Here is a 21,870-nt window from a genome sequence, read left to right on the forward strand (position 1 = left end):
TCTGCTCCCATAAAGATTTACAGCTTCGGAAACCCTATACAAGATCATTATGAGTCAGAACCGAACACACACACACACACACACACAAAGAGTTTGTTGAAAATGGAATGAAAAGATCCTGGAATTTTTCTATGAACTTTTTAAAGCCCTCCCTCCCCCCGTATACACACACAAACATATTTCTATTCTCAAAATCAAGACTAAAAATTAAATGCAGAAACACAGTCTGTTGCTGGCACTAATGACCACACGCAGCACAGAGACTTGCAGAGGGCTCTGCCATCAGATGTGTGACAGCTTCCTGCCTTCCATGAGGGCTAGCTTACATTCCTAAGGCTTCTTTTCACACTAAGGGCATTTTCCTTTAATAATTAGTGAAGTGGTTCAAAAATTGCATTGTATTTGAGATGTGCTATGAGGAATATGGGGAGTCCTTGTATGGTGTTGTGGGTTAATGTGTCAGACTGTAAAGCCGTTTGAACTGCAAGGTCAGCTGCTCCTCAGAAACCCTATACAGGATCACTATGGGTCAGAACCGACTCAACAGCACTTCACAACAATAACAAGGAATCTGGAGTCCTGGTGTGGTGCTGTAAGATAAACATTGGACGGCAAGGTGGTTTGAATCACAAGGTTGACGGTTCAACTCACCAGCCCCTCCTTGGAAACCCTATACAGGGTTGCTATGAGTTGGAATTGACTTGATAGTACTTAACAACAGTAAAAATAACCTAGAAAATTGACATTTTTTCATTTGGATGAAATCATAAAAGGGAGGATAAAAGAGTTCTCCCTCTTCCACCTTGGAAGTATGTAGTAATATTTGTAATGAAAGTGAAAAAATGGTTGGGGGCCCAACTGTGCATCACTGTCTAGATTCTGTAGTGCTATTTTATAAAAGACACACTTTCCCTTATATTCTCTTCGGACTACACAAACCCACACACTTCTCTCTCATTTGGGCCCACATCATCTTCCTTCTCTTTTTTCCCACTTCTTGCAGCATCACTTACGTCTTTTTCCCTCTCCCTAGTCTTTAAATCTCACCAGCTGCTCCTTGGAAATCCTACACAGGGTCGCTATGAGTCAGAACTGACTCTACGGCACTTAACAACAACAACAAAGTCTTTAAATTATGCTACATGAGAAAATAAAAAGCAGGCTGAGGAAGTAGCTACCTGCCTGTCATTCCTCAAGCATGGATAACAATGTAGATAAAGTCAGTCACAAAGTTACAGTACAAAACATTCCCCACAAGGACACACTGCTGTAAAACATAATAGTCCCTTTCTTTGAGTGACATACTTGCTTTTAGTGACTTTATCAGTTGCTGTTGATTTTAATTCATGGCGATCCATAGAGTTTTCAGTGATGAATTTCTTTGGAAATAGATTATCAGGCTTTTCTTCTGAGGTGCTTCTGGGTGGATTCAAAGCTCCAACTTTCCAGTTAACCATTTGTACCACCCAGATACTACTAGATGTGAATAAGATGTTTCTAAATAGAAAATTCCAGCATCTAAGGAACCAAGTTCTGGATCTATTCCCCAGGCTAAAGGTGCTGCTGATCCCTTTATATAGTGCTCTACTTTGCTTTGAGTCTATGAAAACTGCTGAATTTGTCGGGGTTTTTTGTTTTTTTTAACCAAAATCCCATACTTCCCCAAACACTGCAAGTATTTTGGTTTTCATTTGTTTGGGGAAATGCCCCTATTTCTTTCGGTGTGCAGGTTTCCTTGTTGTGACAAGTCCATATATCGACTTTGTAAGACTACAGGCTTGTCCCCACTAGTATTAGGTTGATTGGGCTAAGACGTATGTGACTCTTTTCTCTCTACCACCCTAATTTATTTCTCTCTCAGTCTGGGTGTCCTAACGGCACCATTTCCATCAAGCCCACACCCATTAATAATCTTTCTTCTCAGACAGCTCCACCTTCCACCCGCCCCCCATTTCCGCATGAAGACACTCACCAGGCAAAAGCTGAGTCCTACTAACAGTCCAACACCAAAAACGACCGCAGCCAGAGACGTGAGGGCGATGCTCCAGGCCTCTAAACATCTACTGGCTTTAACCACGGTTGTTGATGTGTGGCTCACATTAAGCCAGTTTATGTCTGTGGTGTCTGAGCTTATTTTACGGGAGGTGGTGTTGGTTTCAGGAGTGGTGGTTGGTTCATGGACAGATATCCCAGTGGTCCTAATATCTGGGACTGAAGTGGTAGATATTTCAATAGTGGATGTACCCAGACCAGCAGTATTTGAAGTTGTTCCAGGGAGGCTACTGCTGGTAGCAGAGACTGTAGAATCCACTCCCGAGGTTGTGGTGACAGAGATGGGGGTGGTCCTGATACCTAGAAAACAAGTCATACAATATGATGCTTCTATGTTGTTGTTGTTGTTAAGTGCCGTTGAGTCGGTTCCGACCCATAGCGACCCTGTACAGGGTTTCCGAGGCTTCTATAGTAAAGATAATTTAAAAGGAAATGGGTGTACTTAGAGCAGAGGTAGAAACTAAATGAAAGAAAGATGAAATGAAAATTAAACCAAACCCACAGTGTTAGTAAGGTCCTTGAGTGGTACAATGGTTTGCAACCAACTGCTAACTTAAAGTTAACTACTAACTTAAAGAAAACAAAAATCCTCACCACTGGACCAATAAACAACATTCTTATCAACGGAGAAAAGATTGAAGTTGTCAAGGACTTCATTCTTCTTGGATCAACTATCAACACTAGCGGAAGCAGCAGTCAAGAGATCAGACGATGTATTGCATTGGGCAAATCTGCTGCACAGGAACTTTTTAAAGTATTGAAGAACAGAGATGTCAGCTTGAGGACTAAGGTGCGCCTGACCCAGGCCATTGTGTTTTCAATAGCCTCATATGGATGCGAAAGCTGGACAGTGAATAAGGAAGATCATAGAAGAATTGATGCCTTTGAGTTGTGGTGTTGGAGGAGAATACTGAAAGTGTCGTGGACTGCCAAAAGAACCAATAGATCTGTTTTGGAAAAAGTGCAACCAGAGTGCTCCTTGGAGGCCAAGATGGCTAAGCTTCGTCTCTCCTACTTTGGACATATTGTCCGGAGGAAACAATGGTTGGAGAAGGATGTCATGCTGGGTAGGGTGGAGGGTCAGAGAAAAAGAGGAAGACCCCCAACGAGATGGATCAGCCAGGTGGCATCATTGATGGACTCAAGTGTGGCAGCGGTAGTGAGGTAGCTGTGCATGGGGTCGCTATGAGTTGGTTCTGACTTGATGGCACTTGACAACAACAACAACAACTAACTTAAAAGTTGGGAAGGCCTGAACCCACCCAAAGGTGCCACAGTATAAAGGTCTAGGAGTCTTCTTCTATAACAGCCAAGAAAACCCTATGGAGCAGTTCTCTGTAACACATGGGGTCATTATGAGTCAGAATTACGCTTCTTTGTCTTCTCTTTTTTAGATAGTGGTGGTGTTTTGAGGAGAAGTGTTGTAGTGGGAGGAGATATGGCAGAGAGTGATTCAGTGATTCATCTGTGCCCACAAAGCTGAGTGTCTTAGAGAAGAGAAGGTACAATAATATGCTCACTGATAGTGGTGATGGTGGTTGGTGGTTATGTGCCGTGGAGTCGGAACCGACTCATAGCAACCCTGTACAGGGTTTCCGAGGCTGTAAATCTTGATGGGAGCAGAAAGCCTCATCTTTCTCCCATGAAACAGTTGGTAGTTTCAAACTGCTGACCTTAAGGTTCGCAGCCCGATTCGTAACCACTACGCTACCAGAGCTCCTTGATACTGGTGATAGATAGCAGAGGCTAAATTAAGTTCAGAAGTGGGAGATCTATTAGTTTTAGAAGGATCCATCCAAATGGAAATGGATGAGCTGGTATTAAAAAATGGGAAACACCTGGCTCTTATTGTGGTAGTGGCTGGAGTGTCAAAGGCTTGCTGGAGAAGAGATGATGGACTCAAATTCACTTATGGGTGCATCAAGAACCACAGCTGGGAGAAGAGGTGGTATTATCGAACATATTTGTGACTGGGACCACCACTCATCTATCAGTTTGGTATACTATGGTGGCGTGTGTATTGCTGTGATTCTGGAAGCTATGTCATCAGTATTTCAAGGACTAGCAAGGTCTTCCATGGTGAACATGGCTCAACAGAGCCTCCAGGCTAAGAAGGACTAGACAAAATGATGGTGATTTACTTCTTTTTTAAAAAATTGGCCAGTGACAACCTTAAGATAACAGTAGAACATTGTTTGATACAACACCAGAAGATGAGCCCCTGAGGTTGGAAGGATCTCAAACTATAACTGGGGAAGAGTTGTCTCCTGAAAGTACCAGAACATCTGAAAGCAACCCTTTAGCAATACCGTTCAGCAGAGAAGAACTGTACATCCTTAAAGGAGCAGACAGCCTCATCTTTCTCCATGGAGCTGGTGGTGGATTTGAATCAATAACCTGTGGTTAGCAGCCCAATACTTAACACACTATCCCATCAGGGCTCCCTCCCTCCTCAAGGTACAGTCAACCTTAATGATGTGAATAGAGTAAAACTTTAGGATCTTCATTTACTGATTTGACAGGACTCAAAATGAGAAGAAAACACTGCAAACATCCATTAATAATTGAAACATGGAATGTACAAAGTATGAGTCTAGGAAAACTGGAAGTTGTCAAAAATGTAATGGAACACATAAAGATCAACATTCTAGGCAACAGTGAGCTGAAATGGACTGATATTGGTCATCTTGAATCAGACAATCATATGGTTTACTATGCTGAGGCTGACAGATTGAAGAGGAATGGTGTCACGCTCATTGTCATAAAAAAACATTTCAAGATCTATCCTGAACTACAGGGTATTAAAAAGCAATGATAGGATACCATCCACATACCTAGAAGGAAGACTAGTTAATACAACCATTGTTTAAATTTACATACCAACCACTAATGCTAAAGATGAAAAAATTGAAGACGTTTACCAACTTCTGCAGTCTGATATTGATCAAATATCAATAAGCCTAGCTCAATTCATCTCTTGTACTTTGGACATGTCATCAGGAGGGACCTGTCCCTGGATAAGGACAATCATGCAAAACAGAAGTCCCTCAATGAGATGGCTTAACATAGTGGCTGAAATAATGGTTGTGAGGATGACACAGGACCTGGCAGTGTTTTGTTTTGTTGTACGTGGCACTGATATGAGTCAGAACTGACTTGACAGCACCTAGTAACAACATGTTTGGAACATTTAGGGAAGAACTTGAACCAAGAGAGCGGGTAGGTCACAGAGACAGAAGTGGGTAGACTCAGAGCCAAGAGGATAGAGTCTAATAGAGCAGTTGTGGTGATGACTTTGGTAGTAATGATTGTACGTAGATTAGAAATGGTAAAAAATACGATGCAAGACTAGTGTGTCCGCCATGGGAATTGAAGTGGATGCGCTGAGAAACAAAGGAAGTAGGATCAGATCCAATGCAAGTAGTGATAGAAAGAGAAAAACTGATTTTATTGAAAGCCAAGTAGCAGAGTCTGAAAAAACATTATTTTGGTGTTTGGACTAGATCAGCTGTTGGCTGAATTTTTCTAAAGTGCTAGATAATAAATATTTTAGGATTTTCCTGGTCATACAGTCTCTGTCGCAATTATAGAGTAGCTAGTAGCTGGAAAACAACTCTAGGTAATATTAAACAAACGGGCATGGCTGTGTTCCAATAAAACGTTACTTTAAAAAACAGGTAGCGGGTTAGACTTGGCCCACAAGGTGTGTTTGCTAGCTCCAGGACCAGGAATCAGTATGTTGAATATTCCAAGACAGTGGTGTTACAAGCGGTGGGTTAAAATATGTTAATTTACTTGTCACAGTAGTGAGAGCAGATGACAAAATTGTGATGGTTGTCAACAAACTTGAGGTGGTTTTGCTGTAAGTAGATGTGACAGAATATAATTAACTTGTTGTCAAGGGCAGTATTTGTAAAGAGATGTTGCTGATTGAAATGAAAGTGGCAGACATTAAACAAAGGGATAAGAGAATATAAATAAGGAGGATTCAAGGAGAGGGAGCAGAGTTATGTCTAAGCTATGGTGGATAGACTAGAATCTACAGCAGAGAAAGCAGAAATGGAAAAACAAAGAAATGGTGACTGTCACTGTTTGTGTGCTAAGAGAAGATGTGGTGGTTAATACCTGATACAACTGTGTGGATGGATTGAGTCGAAACATCAGTGAACTCACTGGTTGTGGACACAAAGGTGCTGTCAGAGGCTGTGAAGAGTCCGGAGATGCTGATGGAGACTGTGGTAGAAGCCAAAATAGGTGATGGGTCCCAGGTGAAGTCTGTGGTGACACTAGAGACGGTGGTGGGTACAGAAGGTGAGGTGGAAGCATTGGTGACCCCAGAAGCTGTGAAGGAAAACATGGTGGGCATGGATGTTGAAGTAGATACTGTGGTGTTCTTAAAGTCTGTGGTTGAGGCAGTCAGATGCTCAGAAACTCTGATGCTGTTTGTAGTGGGCACTGTAAAAGTGAGCAAATTTGGAGGGCGCTCAGGGTTTAATGTAGAGGCTGTGGAAAGTATGGAGGACTTGGTAGTCTTAGGGCCTAGGGTGGAGGTTATAGTGGTGACAGATGCTGTTGTGGATGGCATGATGGTTGTAGAGCCTATGGTGGAAGCCATGCTACTAGCAGGTTCTAATGTGATATCAGAGGTTCTATTGGAGGACATAGTGATCATAGACATTGTTGTAGAGGACACTGTCCTCTCCGAGGCTCTGGTGGAGGTCAGGTTTGCTTCAGAGTCTATGGTGGAGACTGTCTTGGGCACACGTCCTATTATGGAGGAAGTGATGGCCCTAGAAACTATGGTAGAAGCTACAGAGGGCTCAACATCTGTGATGGCTTCAGAGGCCAAGGTGGAGGCTGTGGCAGTTTCAGAGGCTGTGGTGGAGAACAAAGTGGTCTCAGAGGCTGTCGTGGTGGCCATGATGGGCATAGTCTGGGAGTCTGTGATGGTTTCAAAGACAGAAATGTAGGCAGTGGTGGAGACGTTGGTGGGTAAAACGCTCTCAGATCCTGGTGTGGAGCTCAGGGTGGACACAGACACTGCAGTAGTCCCTGGGGCTGTGGTTGTTTCAGACGTTATGGAAGAGGACGTGATGGTCTTAGAAAATATTCTCTTGAGTGTAGTGGGCTCTGAGTCTTTGACGGAGGCTTTGCCGTCCTGTAAGTATGTCTTGGATGATACAGTATACCTAGAAAATGCAGTAGAGGATGTGATAGGCTCAGAGGCTGAGGTGGGCTCAGAGGTTGTAGTTGTCCCTGAAACACATAAATTTTTAAACATATAGGTCACCAACTTTTTCAATATTGATGTTTAATTAGGAGCATTGTGCATATCTGTTTTTCTTGTTTAAGTCAGCAAAGCTATTAATGTCTAGATTGCAGTTATCCTTTTATTTGGAAACATTTATTTTAGAGGGTTATTATGGACTGAATCATGTCCCCTCCAAAATATGTGTTAACTTGGCTAGGCCACGATTCCCAGTATCGTGTGATTGTCCTCCATTCTCTCATCTGATATAATTACCCTCCAGTCTGTAACGGGTTGTAAAGCCTAGCCTCTATATGTTAATGAGGCAAGATCAGTGTCATGCATCGAGTCACAGCCTCACAAGAAGAGACACCCTACCCTTACTCAAGTCTCACCCTTGCCTGAGTAACATCTTTTATCTTGTTAAGCCCGTTTTGACTCATAGCGACCCTACATAGGATTTCCCAGGCTTTTTTAGATCTTTGGAGGAGCAGAAGATTGATCTTTCTCCCGAGCAAGAGCTAGTAGGTTCAAACCACAGACCTTATGGTTCACTGTCTAGTTCTTATCCTATAGAGTCCCCGGGCACTTCATCTTTTATCTTACAAGGAATAAAAGCAGAGAGAAGTGAGCAGAGTGGGTAGGAACTCACTACCACCAAGAAAGAAAAGCCTGACGCCGGATATGTCCTTCTGTACTCATGGTTCCTGCACTAAGAACCTCCTAGATCAAGTAGAAAGAGCTCTGGTAGCGTAGTGGTTACGAATCGGGCTGCAAACCTTAGGTCAACAGTTCGAAACTACCAGCTGTTCCGTGGGAGAAAGATGAGGCTTTCTGCTCCCATAAAGATATACAGCCTCGGAAACCCCGTACAGGGTCACTATGAGTCGGAACCAACTCCACGGCACATCACCACCACCACCACCACCAGATCAAGCAGAATGGAGTCATGGTGTGGCACTAAACTGTTAACCACAAAGTTGGCAGTTCAAACCCACCAGTTGATCTTTTGAAACCCTATACAGGTCGCTCTGAGTTGGAACCAACTCAATAGTTCTTAACAATAGATCTAGGAGAAGATTAATGCCAAGACACATGGAGATCTCCAAGGAACACATTTCCCTAGAGGTGACAAAGAAAGCCTTCCCCTATAACTGCTGCCCTGAATTCGGGTTGCTAACTTATGAGAGAACAAATCTCTGTTTGTTAAAGTCACTCACTTGCAGTGTTTCTGTTATAAGAGCTACAGATCTAAGACAAATTTCAAGTATTGGTAGTTGCTTCTTCTTCTTCCCCACCGCTTTTGGAGTATGTGGCTTCTATGGGCCTGATTACTGATTTAACTGTCTGTATGAAACAAGTCCTGGTGTGGTATTATGGCATAAGCACTGGACCACAAGGTCAGTTTGAACTGCAAAGTCAGAGGTTCAAACTCACCAGTCGCTCATCAGAAACCAACTCACTGGCACTTTAACAACAACAACATTAAATGAATAAGGAGCTCTGGTAGCATAGTGGATTATGAGCTGAGTGCTAACCACAAATCAGCAGTTCAAATCTATCAGTCGCTCTGCAGAAGAAAGATGGGGCTTTCTGCTCCCAAGAAGGTTTAAAAACCTGGGAAATCCTACACAGAAGTCGCTATGAGTAGGAACTGACTCGAAGGCACTTAACAACTATGGGTCTGTGGTATTTAACAACAATCTTTATGAAAGCAGAATGCTAGGTGGGTTTCAAACTTTCAACTTTTCAATTAGTAGACCAGCACAAACAGTTTGTACCACCAAAAGACCTTGAACAGAGACAGTCAAGGGCAAATTCTCTTGGACATTTTGGGACTTTTCTGTACACTGTGCAAAACCTGAGCAAAGCCTGCAGGTTTTAAGGTCTAAACTGAGAGCAACAGCTGTGAAGTTTAGATGAGGCCAAATTTTATAGGGTCTCTTCATGGAGTCAAGTTCAGAGTTGATGACTTAAAGTTCTCTCAGTAGAGAGACACTACATAAAGCTAGGGGGAAAGATTCTTGGGATGGTATCTCTCTCTCTATTTTTTTCTCTCTTTTTTTTTTTGAAGTACAAAGTAGAAAGTAGTAGCTCTGGGAATGGACTAGGGAAGAATCTGAGAAATTAGTCTCGGTGTCCCTCTTCTATGCACTCTTCACAAACACACTTCTCATTCATTCATTCAAAACTATTCCTTAATAAACATCAATATGCCAGTGAGGTCCCTGAGTGGCACAGTCTGTGAGTTGGCACCAACCTGAGACTCTTGTGGTCTTCTCATCTGAGAGGATCTTGTTTTGAGGGGTTTTGCTCTTCTCTTTGGCTTTTCTAATTTCTGCTGAAGTTCTTGTGGTCTTCTCATTGGCTGAGATTGTCTTGTTTAAATTTTTTTTGGTCTCTCCGTTGCCTCTTCTGGTCTTAAGGATTGATGTGGTCTTTTCTGAAGTTTTTGTGGTCTTTCTATTGTCTGAGATGATCTTGTTTTGATAGTTTGGGGTCTTTGGTTTGGCTCTGCTAGTCTTTTTAAGGATCGATGAGGTCTTTTCTGGGTATTTTGTGACCTTTACTAGAGGTCTTGTGATTTTCTTACTGGTTGAAATGGTCTTACTTGGATATTTTTTGGTCTTCGCTGTGGCTCTCTTGATCATCTCAGAAGCCAATGTGGTCTTCTTTGTGTTTTTTGTTAGATATCTGGAAGTTTTGTCTGAGGGAAATTTAGTTCTGGAATTAATAGCTGTTCTTGTGTCTCCTTTGTTTTTTGTAACCTTGTATGATGTCCCTGTGGCTATTGTATTCTTTCCTGGAACTTTCCTCATTTTCCCTTGAATGTTTTTTGAGAAAGATGTGGGATGTTTCCTTGTCTTTAAATTGACTGAGTTGAGTAAAGAAGTCATAGCATTGTATGAGGTTGTGCTTTTATTACCGAAAGTAGTGACGATCTTTTCCAAAGTTTTTGCTGAGTTTCCTCTAATTGTTGGTTTTGTTATGGTGAACTTGAGAGAAGCTGTGTTCCTCTTGGATATTCGGGTTGTAGATTTTGTATCAGAAGTCCATTTATGATTGTGAATGGGGCGAGCAGAATGAATAGAACGTCCTTTCAGGATAACTGTGCCTTTTCCTTGATTCCTAGGGTTTTGTTCAGAAGTAGTAGGAACCCCTTGATGAGTGGTAGAGTTCTTGTGGTCTATAGTTTGGGACTGTTCTATAGGCTTGTGACTAGGTTTGAGATAACGTGTGATATTGCAGTAGTGTTTTGGTTTATGGATTTCTATAGATTTAGAGGGGTCTAGGGGGCTGTGTGCAGAATCAAGAGCAGTGTGCTCATGGGAAATAAGGAGGACTAAAGGGTCAGATGTGGTGGATTCACCAGTTTTCTGAAATTTCTGTAATGTGGTAGCACCTGTAGAGAAAAATAAAACAAATAAGAAACTTCCATTGTATTTCTCCCTGTCTCCCTCCATAGCTAGATTTCTCAATCCCTTTATTCTTCCCAGTTGGTCTCTTCAGACTACTATAATACTATAATATCCAAGCCTCACTCTCACTTGGAACTTTCTAGTCTCTGGACTTTTGCTCAGGTTGTATCTTCTGCAATATACCTTTCCCCCGTCCCCATCTCTACCCTTTAGCTCTCAACCACAGATCCTGATGGCTTCATAGCATCTTTCCTGATCCCTCCAAGCAGATAAGGTCGAGGATCATCTCAGTGCTTCAACACTTTGTCAATTATTCTTTCCAGCTATCTTCAATTTGACATTGTAATAGTTTCTGTGCTTGCCAATTCCTACTTCCTACCATGCCTATCAAATTGTAAGGTTTTGAGAGCAGATACTGACTGACACTTTTCTTGTAGGTGTTCCTTTATGGTTTATACATTTATGGAATGGAGTCCCCTGGGAGGGCTGAGAAGTAAAAGAATACATAGCACCATTTCCATCTTTCCCTAACAGTCAAACTCCATCCCAAATTCAACAGTGTGAGAGACTGAGGTCAAGTTCTGAAAATTCCCTTATGTTGCTCTTGTTAAGTGTCCTTGAGCTGGTTCTGACCCTGTATAGAGTTTCCGAGGAATACCAGGTGGGTTTGAACTGCAGACCTCGTGGTTACCAATCCAGTGCTTATCCTACAGCACCACACCAAGTAACAGACATGGGTGGTGAGAGAAGGATAGGAGGAAAATGGAGAGTGGATGGATGAAGAAGATGAGAGACTTTCATTTTGGTGGTGAAGTTTGGTCTTGATGCAGGGGAGTGAGTGAGATTACTCAACCCTTGTAGTTTCTCCACTAAGACCCCCTCTTCACACACTTTTAAGGCAGATGGGAAAATAGGAGACTGGACTTGTTGAAAGGAAAAGATGTTTGTTTGGGAGTTCTAACCAGAGTGAATGAGGCAACTGGATTCTGGGAGGGACTGATTGTGTTTAAGTACAGGGTGTGAGGTAAAACACCCCTTATCAATGGACAGATATGGGAATCCTGTGGGAAAATAATTGGATGGGGACAGAGGAGATATCTCTAATATCTGGCCAGAAGATTGAGAGTCAGGAGATCACCAAAAAGTGAGAGAGATAGTGTTGTTACATAGCTAAGATTTCCAGTCTCTGTTTGCTCGAGGTGGAGACTGGGACCTGGACCTGATCCCAATTGCAGGAACCACAGTCCACCCACCTCATTGCCAACATGGAGAGTTGACGGCTGGCAACTCAGTCCTTGAAAGAAATAGAAATGAAAGTACAAAGTGAAAGTAATAGAGAATCCCAAGTTCCTGTAGGGCATTGAGGTTGGAGGGGAAGAAGTCTGAACTATTAGGATCTCATTCTCCTATGTTGTTGTTGTTAAGTACCGTGGAGTCAGTTCCGACTCATAGTGACTCTGCACGGGGTTTCTGAGGCTGAAAATCTTTGCAGGAGCAGAAAGCCTCATCTTTCTCCCACGGAACAGCTGGTAGTTTCGAACTGTGGTTCATAGCCCGATTCGTAACCACTACGCTACCAGAGACCACCATCCAATTCCCTTGGCAGCAATACCAAGAATTAAAAACTAGTTGTCCTTCAGTTGATTCTGACTGATGGTGATACCATGAGTGTCAGAGTAGACCTGTGCTCCACAGCGTGTTCAGTGGCTGCTTTTTCAGAAGTAGATCACAAGACCTTTCTTCCCAGTACCTCTGGGTGGAGGCAGGTGGACTAGAACATCCAACCTTTCACTAAGCAGTCAAACACATTAACAATTTGCACCATCCAGTGACTCTAACACCAATAACAGTTATGATTAGGCACCTTCTCTGGGCCAGGCTTCATAGCCATTATTTTCTATAGTGATTGATCCACCAAGTCCCCCATAAATGTCCAACCCTCTTATTTTATGGCTGATAGATTTTAAGCGAGTGTTATGGATTGAAGTGTGTCTCTCCAAAATTGTTGTTGGTGTTAAGTACCTCCGAGTAGGTTCCAATTCATAGCGACCCTGTATAAGGTTTCTAAGGAACAGCTGGTGGGTTTGAACTGCCAACCCTGCGGTTAAGCAGTCCAGTGCTGATCCTACATTACCATGTAAATCCTAACTTCTCTGCCTGTGGTTGTAATCCTATTTGAGGATGGGTTGAGACAGGATTAGTGTGTAGGACTCAAATGTCTTGAGTCCATTTCTTTTGGGATATAAAAGAGATTAAACAAGCAAGTCAGTGAGCAGAGATAGAGGAAGATAGATGTCAAGACACAAGGAGATCTCTAAGGAATCATGAAGCAGAAGCCAGAGAATCATCAAGGACCTTCCTTTAGACAAAGAAAGCCTGTCCTTAGAGCCTGATTGGTTAGGGTGGACATCTAACCTCCTAACCTGTGAGAGAAGAGATTTCTGTTTGTTAAAGCTATCGACTTATGAACATTCGGCTAGAGGAGCACCAGACAACTTTACAGCAAAAACAAAGTTACAGCATTTGTAGTTGCTTCTTCCTCCTCCTCCTCCACTTCTCCTCCTGCCCTGTCCCTACCCCTCACTGCAGAGTATGTGGCTTTTATGGGTCCAATTACTGATTTAACTGTGTGTTTGTATTAAATGAATACATTATTTCATCACTCTGTCTTGCACTTTCTCATTTCTTCTAGAATTTTGCTAATCAGAGTCATATATTTTTGAGGTCATTAAACTGGGATAGTTGAATATAACTCATGTTAAGGAAGAAACACAAACAGAAAATTCTCATCATCTCTGTGTGAGTTTTAATACTAAGGATTGTTGTTGTTATGTGTCGTGGAGTCGGTTCCGACTCATAGCGACCCTGTACAGGGTTTCCAAGGCTGTAAATCTTTACTGGAGCAGAAAGCTTTATCTTTCTCCTGCGGAACAGCTGGTAGTTTCGAACTGCTGACCCTGAGGTTAGTAGTCCGATTTGTAACCACTATGCTACCCGAGCTCCTTAATACTAAGGATAGTTGAAGTTTAAAGGGGGGAGAAAGATGGCATCTTAAAAAATAGAGATAATCTGTAATGATCCTTAATCTGGAAGGATTCCTTTCATCAGGTGGAAGGAAGATCACAAGAAATAGGAGGGCAGCTTAAACAGAGACCAAAATAGCCAACTTTTGCCATCCAGTCAATTCTGACTCATAGCAATCCCATGTGTTACGGAATAGAGCTGCCCCATATGATTTTCTTGACTGTAATCTTTATAAAAGCAGATCACTGGATGGGTTCAAACTGCCACCTTTTCAGTTAATAGCCCAGCATAAGCTGTATTACCCAGGGACTTTGAGCAGAGACACTCAAGTGTAAATCTTGAGTACACTGTAGAAGCCTGAGCAAATCCTACAGGTTTTGATGCCTAAACAGAGCAACCAGGATGTAAAGTTCAGATGAGGCCAGATTTTATAGGTCTCCTTCTGGGGTCAAGTTTAGCGTTGATGACTTAGTTAAAGTTCTCTCAGTGGAGAGTCAGTATGTAATGCTAAGGAGAAAGATCCCTGGGATGATTTCTTTCTTTTCCTTTTTCAGTATAAAGTGGACCAAGTAGTAGCACAGGGAATGGACTATGGAAGAACCCTTACAGATTACATCCTAGAAAGTTTGATGAAGCTCAGCTCTACTCTATAACACTTGAGGACAATGGGTTTGGGTTTGGGTTTATGAATCACAATATAATATGGGCATGATGGTTAAATATGTAGATACAGACACCAGGAAAAAAAATACTAATAGTTGGATGTTGTTGCCTCTGAAGGGAAGGGCTCAGACATAAAAAAGGAGCAGCTATAACCAGGATAGTTGTATTTTGTAATAAGTGTATAAGACTATTGGGCTTTTAAAACTATTTGCAGAGATTACTCTGACAAAACTTGCAAAAGGAAACACACATACAAAATGAGTACGAAATGAGGAAATGGAGATTTCTTTCCAGAAGTTTGAAGGTAAGGGGACTTGAGAGAGTGCAGAATAGGGAAAGATATGGGGTAGAGGAAGTTCTTAAGATGAGTGCTAGACTGGCTAGCATGTTAACTCGGGTGATGAAGAGGACAATATGCAAGAAGAGGGAGGTTGGTAAAAGAATGATGAAAACGCGTACACAGAAAGGTGTGCAAGGGCTAAAGGGAATAGACGTAAATAGTGATATATGCACAACCTTAAGGAGCTCTGGTAGTGTAGTGGTTATGAGTCAGGCTGCTAACCTCAAAAGTCAGCAGTTGGAAACTACTAGCCATTCTTCGGGAGAAAGATAAGGCTTTCTGCTCCCATAAAGATTTACAGCTTCGGAAACCCTATACAAGATCGCTATGAGTCAGAACCAACTCCATGGCACATAACCACCACCCTCAGCACAGTGTTCTGCAGGCTGAATGGGTATGGGGGAAGAGTGGGAGTATACCCATAAATATTAAGACTTTGAAGGAGAATATTTGTACATTAGTATTTACCTTTCCTGCAAACACATCTACGAATGTGGTGGAGAACACAAGGGCAAAATGATGAAAGCTTCTTAGATATTATCAAACATCTTAAGGTAATGAATTACTGGACCTGGGGGCTCAGGAAACCATGGTCAATTGGCATAACATAGTCTACAGAGACAAGGTTCTATATCTTACTTTGGTGAGTAGTGTCTGGGGATCTTAAAAGCTCATGAGTGGCCATTTAAGGTGAAGCTGTTGGTCTCTCCATGTGCCAAAGAAAGAAGAGTGCTGAGAATTGAAGATGCACAGAATCAATTAGCCCAATGGACTAATGGAACATGTGAACAATTAGCCCAATGGACTAATGGAACACATCAACATCAGTCCCCATAACTCTGAGACCAGCATTAAAAGGTCCCAGATAGAGTGGGAGAAAATGTGAAACAAAATTCAGAATTACTAAAAAAAAGAAAGAAAAGAAAAAAGACCGGGGTTTTCTGTTAGAAAAAGACTGGAAGAACCTAAGACTATGGCCCTCGGTCTGCAAAGGAGCTCACCATCGTGGCCCAATTTTCAGCCACACAGTAGAATAGGTATGCAGGAGGAACAACAACCCTAGTGAAGTATGTTCACCACACAACATGATCAATCACTCAAAATCGAAAGGACAACATTTACCTGAAGACAAAGTTGAGAAGGGATGGGAAGTTGGGTGGAGCAGAAATCAGAGCCACAGGTAGGAGGCGGGATAACTGGTGTTGCATGAAGGGGATTGTAATCACTGAGATGAAACAAAGCATATGATTTGTTGAATGTAAAACTGATAGTCTTGTCTGTAAACCTTCACTCAATTTATAATTAAAAAAAAAAAGATGGGTCCTAGAAGAACAAGGCTTTTCACAGTGTGGCCAGTGCTCCATGGACACCAGAATGGCCTGCGGAGTTGATTAAAATTCAGATCCCAGCCCTCATCCCAAACATAACTGATTCTGGGATTCTGAGGGGCAGGGCCTAGGCATCTGCATTTTAAATGTTTTTGCATTTTGTTTATTTGTCTCCTTTTTTATTCTGTGAGGATGAACACAGCAAATCACATACATTTCAACTGCGTCTACCTGTTCAACAGCTCAGTGGCACTGATTTTGTTCTTTGAATCACGCATCCTTTTCTGAGTCGTTCCTCCACCAGTAACATAGATTCCATGCCCCCAATGGCACCTAACTAATGTGCCTTGTTGTTGTCATTTTGACCCCTTGGAACCTGCTGCTGTCAAGTCAGTTCTGACTCACAGTGACCGGGCAGGACAGAGTCCATCTGCTCCATGACAGTTTCTGAGGCTGTCAATTTTTATAGACGTCAACTGCTTCATCTGTCTCCTGTAGGGAAATGTTGGAATCTACCAGATGCTCCCAGGAGGAAAATGAAGCAGTTGACTTCTGTAAAGACTGACTGCTCCTTAGGGTTTCTGAGACTCAACATCTCATTTTTTGCCCCCCTATAGTTTGAATCACCAACTTTGTGATTAACAATCTAGTGCTTAATCTACTGTGCCACTAGACCTCCTTTTGATCCCATACAGATAGTTCTTAAAAGAGCATAAAGCTCAAAGGTGACCGTTTTTACCAATTAAGCTAGAAATGGTTACAAATTGGGCTGCGAACCTCAAGGTCAGCAATTCAAAACTACCAGCTGTTCTGCGTGAGAAAGATGAGGCTTTCTGCTCCCACAAAGATTTACAGCCTTGGAAACCCTGTACAGGGTTGCTATGAATCGGAACCGACTCCACAGCACATAACCACCACAACCACCATTGTTCTAAAAGAGTCCTGGTGTGATGCTGTAAGATAAGCACTGAACTGCTAACTACAAGGTCATCAGTTCAAACATACCAGCTACTTCTCGAAATCCTATACAGGGTCACCAAGACTCAGAACAGACTCAGTAGCACTTAACAACAACAACATTGCTCTAAAAAGACTTCAGGGGATACTTTTTATTTGAGGTTTAAAGATTCTCTCAGGGCAAGCATTCCAGGGGTTCTTCCAGTCTCTGTGGCTCCAGAAAGTCTGGAGTCTGTGAGAATTTGAAATTCTATTCCACTTCCTCCCAACCCCCAGGCACTTGCATTTAAATGTTTTCTCCCCTAGGTGATTCCTGTGCACATTGTTCTAGAGCTTCTTTGGAAGAAATAAAAAAAAGGTGGGATAAGGAGAAGAAACCTACAGAGAAGGCAGGAGTGGAAGGAAAACCAGAGCTCAGATGGTAGGACGCTCCCTACATGTAAAACAGGGAGAAATGAGAGAGAGAATGGATGCAGGGAAGACTAGGCACACTGCGCACACATTTACACACTTGGAACTCGTTTCTAGACTCCTGGTGTGGCACTGTAGGATCAGCACTGGATACAAACCACAAAGTCAGACATTCAAACCCACCAGCTTCTCCTTGGAAACTCTATACAGGGTTTCTATGAGTTAGAATCAACTTAACTGCACTTAACAACAACAACACTAAGTCTTTTGCATTTGTGTCATTCTTCCTGTGATATCTGACCTGCCTGGTAGACTGTGAGCTTCATGTAGAATGCACAAAAAAAGTTTGCTGAGTGAACAAGTGAATGCCATGCTCACTATGACATGACATCCAAGTGAAGATGTTACTATAAATTTAAAAAAAGGAAATGTAGGACTGGAGTTCAGGGAATGAGAACAGGCTAGAGTTAGAGATGAGTCTAGAAACCATCTGTAGCGATATTAGTATGAAGCAGTTCAAAATGAGTCTCTAGAACGGCAGGGAGGAAGACGAGAACAGGATGTGTAAGACAGCCTCCTGGGAGAGTTACTGGGATGGAATGGAGGGAGAAGGCAAGAAACAGACATTGGTAGGGGGGAAAAAAAGACATCAAAAGTTCTCCTTATCATTCAACCTAGGCCTCTTCAGTCAGTTCTGCACTTCCCAGTCCATCCTACAGTGGAGTGAAGGAGCTTTATAAATTGCCTGACATGAATTTTACTGGCTAAAAGAGAAACTTTGATAATGTAATGGAGGAGTGCTGGTGGCACAGTGGATTAAGCACTAGATTGTTAACCACAAAGTTGGTTCAAACTAAAGGGGAAACAACGAGACAGGAGAAAGCTGCTCCCAGGAATATGTCGAGCCTCAGAAACCCTAAGGAGCATTCCTACCCTGTCCTGTAGGGCTGTTATGAGTCAATTAATTCACTGGAAGTAGGTAGTGATCAACGAATCTTTATGGAAACAAATCACCAGGTCTTTCTTCTGTGGTGCCAGTGGATGGGTTTGAACTACCAACTTTTACGTTAGTAGCCTCACACAAACCATTTATGCCACCCAGAGACTCCACTGGTAACATTAGAAACAACAACACAACAAAAACCCTCTGCCAAACAAACAAACCCAACTCATAGTAACCCTATATAGGGTTTCCAAGACTGTAAATCTTTAAGGACACAGACACCCTTGTCTTTCTCCCATGGGGTGGCTAGTGGGTTTGAACCTCTGACCTTGTGACTGGCAGTCCAGTGCTGAATACACAGCTCCGCCAGGGCTCACGCCAGGACTGTTGTTATTGTTAAGTGCCATCAAGTCAGTACCAACTCATAGCAACCCTGTATAGGGTTTCTGAGGAGAGGCTGGTGAGTTTGAACCGCCAACTTCATGGTTCAAACAGACCTTGCAGTCCAGTGCATTATTCCGCAGTGCCATACCAGGACTCTGCTAGGAATATAAGAGCCCAGATTTCACGTCTCCTCAAGCTAGTTTCACTCACAGCTTCCATAGCCCTGGGATGTGCTTCTATCAGGGGACGGATTTTAAGAACTGGCTGAAGATTTAAATTTAGGCAACATTTTTAAACAAATATTTTTACTTGTATTGGCTTTAGGCTTTGTGCCTAGCTCTAAATATGGATAAAACGAATAATAACAGTCAATATTGAGTTCAATATTCAATATTATTTCATTGATATTAAAAAGGGAGAAATTGAAACTAGGATTTTCAAGTTAGATACAAAACATTTATTGAGCATCTAGTAAACTCCGGGATTCAAAGGGAAATAAAACATAGCTGCTATCTGTGTCCATACTTGCAGTTGGAAGTTGGAGGGAGGAGACAAAGGTGGATTTGTTTCAAGGAAAAGGTGTGGGTCAGAATTGTGGCTAGAGTTCAGTACTGACTTTCACAGAAATGAGCAAAAAAGAAATTCATCACCTTTGCTTTCAGAAAAAGAATGAGAATTTTCAAGCAGAGTGCCTATCTCCCTCTGACTTTCTGTGGCCCCACATCCTTCTTTGTGATTAACAGATAATTTACTTACCTAGGATTCTCAAGAGAAGCAGCATCTGGAGGCAGGCGGCAGGAGATAACTTTCCTCTCCACATCTTGAAATAATGCACCCGGAAAGTCGTTAGCTAGAATGCCTGGGTTCTAGAGCAGAGGGCAAGTTGATGCCTGGTGTCCCAATGGGACTTGAGTTACGAGAAAAAATGAAAACTCGCCAGAGCCAGGTTCCTGGGAGGACCAAATAAGTTGCTGTAGGTGTGATGGTGGTGGGAACCTGAGTTCCACAAGATGCTCCCACAATCTGTTTTAGCATAAATTTTTTTCTCCCTTGTCTGTAGCTGTGGCATTTATACTTGCTACTGGGCAGGAGAGGCCATAACTTCTAGACCCTCCCTCTCCAAGGAGGGGCCTCTCTAACGCTGTGCGCTCCGACAACTTAGGACTGAAAGAGGAAGGATGTCTCTCAACTTGGAAGGCCAGGGCAGGAATGGGGAGAGAACCAGCCTCATCACACAGCTCTGAGGGCAGGAGAGAATAAGAGATCATGTCTGTCAGGAGACAGGGGCCTGCCCTCAGAGCCAGAGGTGAGCGAGCAGAAATCTGTTTTCTAGGGAATGTATCATTTATTTCTGGAACAGATGCCTTTGTAGGAGTCAGAGGGAAGGGAATGAGGGTAACCAGAGGGTAAAGGGACTGGTCACCCTTAGGGATAGATGAAGAACCTGTCAGTGCCAGGCCAGCGGATGAATCTCAGAAGACTGGCAGAAAAGATCCAGCTTGGTAGACTGACCACTGAGCTAGAAGAAGAGAACTCTGAAAGTCCAAGGGGCTGAAAGGCGAGACCAGATTCTAAAAGAAGGGACTGGATATGGTCTTGCACCAACCTTAATCATACTGTATTCCTTAGGTAGTCTGTCCCCACCACCCAGGTCAGGCTGTGAGTGAGTACCCTGAACCGGGTTCAACTCTGGAGCAAAAGTAAAATTGAGGTTTGGTGAAAATCAACAATTCCAGCCTCTGCCAGTGTGTGGATTGATTCAGGCTCTTCTCTCAGTCTGGATTTTCTCAGACTGCCCTAATAAGAAAGGGCTCACAGGGTGCTTGGAGGATTGAAAGATGAGATGCAAGTGCAAGCAGGACCCAAAGGCACCTTATAGTTTTATTACCCCTATTAAGTGAGGGGAAGTGCACACACCCTGCGGGCAGCAGGACAAAGGAACGTGGACTGGAGCCAGGAACTGGGGCCCAGGGCATATAAGGCTGGGAAGACAGTCAAAGAGCTGCTGTGTGGAGGGCAGATGCTCCCAGCGATGCACAATTAGTTAGTGATCTGGGGAGACCCAACTGGCTAAGTGGAGCCTTGAGGGAAGGAGGCTGAGCAGCAGCCTTTGGGAACCTAGAGCCCCTTGGCGCCAGCACCCTGTCCCCCAGGGCCTGCAACTCTGTTCATCTGCTCCACCCTGGGAAGTGGCCTCCCTCAGGGCGAAAGGAGTGAGCCAATTGAGTAATTTACTAATGAGGGACCAGCTCTTAAGCTTGCTAAAGGATTTCAATGTGACAATTAGCAGAAAGATGGGGAAGAAAGAAGTGAAAGAGGTGAGAAGGTTGACTATGGTCTGTCCTCATGGGCCCATAGTCCTTGTTTGCCAGACTGAGTCTCCCCCCAACACACCCTTTGACCCCCACCTCTGTTGGCTTCTCTGCAGGGGAGGGTTCCTTCAAATTGGATGTTTAGGATTCAAGTGGAGAAGGTGTATGAACAGATTTCAAAAATTCATGGAAAAGAACTTGCCCAGTGAAAGAGGCTTCCTACGGAGCCTTTGTAGTGTATAAGACCTTAGGTGGAATCCTGACCCCCATTCAGAATCTTCTGAGGTGAGAAATTTCCACTTGAAAAGACAAGCAGACCAGCCTAGAGCAGCTAGAGTAGCAGAAGATACTTCTTGAAAGAAAGACAAGCAGGACAAATCAAAGTCTGATTGACTACCATAAGAACAAGCAATTTGTTTGTCCAGGAGCCATCAAGGCAAGCAATCAAATTCCTCCAAGGCAAACCCCCTTCCATGACTGAAACTCAAAAGGTATACACAAGCATACATGTAATCTTTCTGGCCACCATGTTGGTCTACCGATGAGGGGAAGTGGGGGAAAAGCAGCAATGAAGATGTGGGCTGAGTCTGACCATGTTCAATAGAGTCCCGTCAACCTGGAGTGAGACCTGGTTGGCCAACAGTATAGTGAGAACTAGGGACTCCTGAGCCCATGGACAGGGACCTAGCTAGCCACAGAGGGCTAGAGTGGAGAGTGAAGTGTCCAGCTGATATGACATGAGGGGAGATGCACAAGAATACCCATACTTGCAGATAGTATCCATTTGAC

General features: G+C 43.0%; 1 protein-coding gene across 1 annotated transcript in view; it reads right to left on the bottom strand.

The window, feature by feature from the left end:
• The window catches only part of LOC102822548 (mucin-22-like), a 39,147-nt gene extending 19,558 nt beyond the window's left edge, over nucleotides 1-19,589 (bottom strand). The window contains exons 1-4 of the mRNA XM_006875679.1: nucleotides 19,526-19,589; nucleotides 9,561-10,703; nucleotides 6,226-7,308; nucleotides 1,998-2,211 (exon numbers count right to left, since the gene is read on the bottom strand). Of these exons, the coding sequence (XP_006875741.1) occupies nucleotides 1,998-2,211; nucleotides 6,226-7,308; nucleotides 9,561-10,703; nucleotides 19,526-19,589 (2,504 nt within the window). The remainder of the gene's footprint in view (nucleotides 1-1,997; nucleotides 2,212-6,225; nucleotides 7,309-9,560; nucleotides 10,704-19,525) is intronic.
• Between the last annotated feature and the right edge of the window lie 2,281 nt (nucleotides 19,590-21,870).

This window comes from Chrysochloris asiatica, unplaced genomic scaffold, assembly GCF_000296735.1.
Source record: "Chrysochloris asiatica unplaced genomic scaffold, ChrAsi1.0 scaffold00333, whole genome shotgun sequence".
Lineage (NCBI taxonomy): Eukaryota > Metazoa > Chordata > Mammalia > Afrosoricida > Chrysochloridae > Chrysochloris > Chrysochloris asiatica.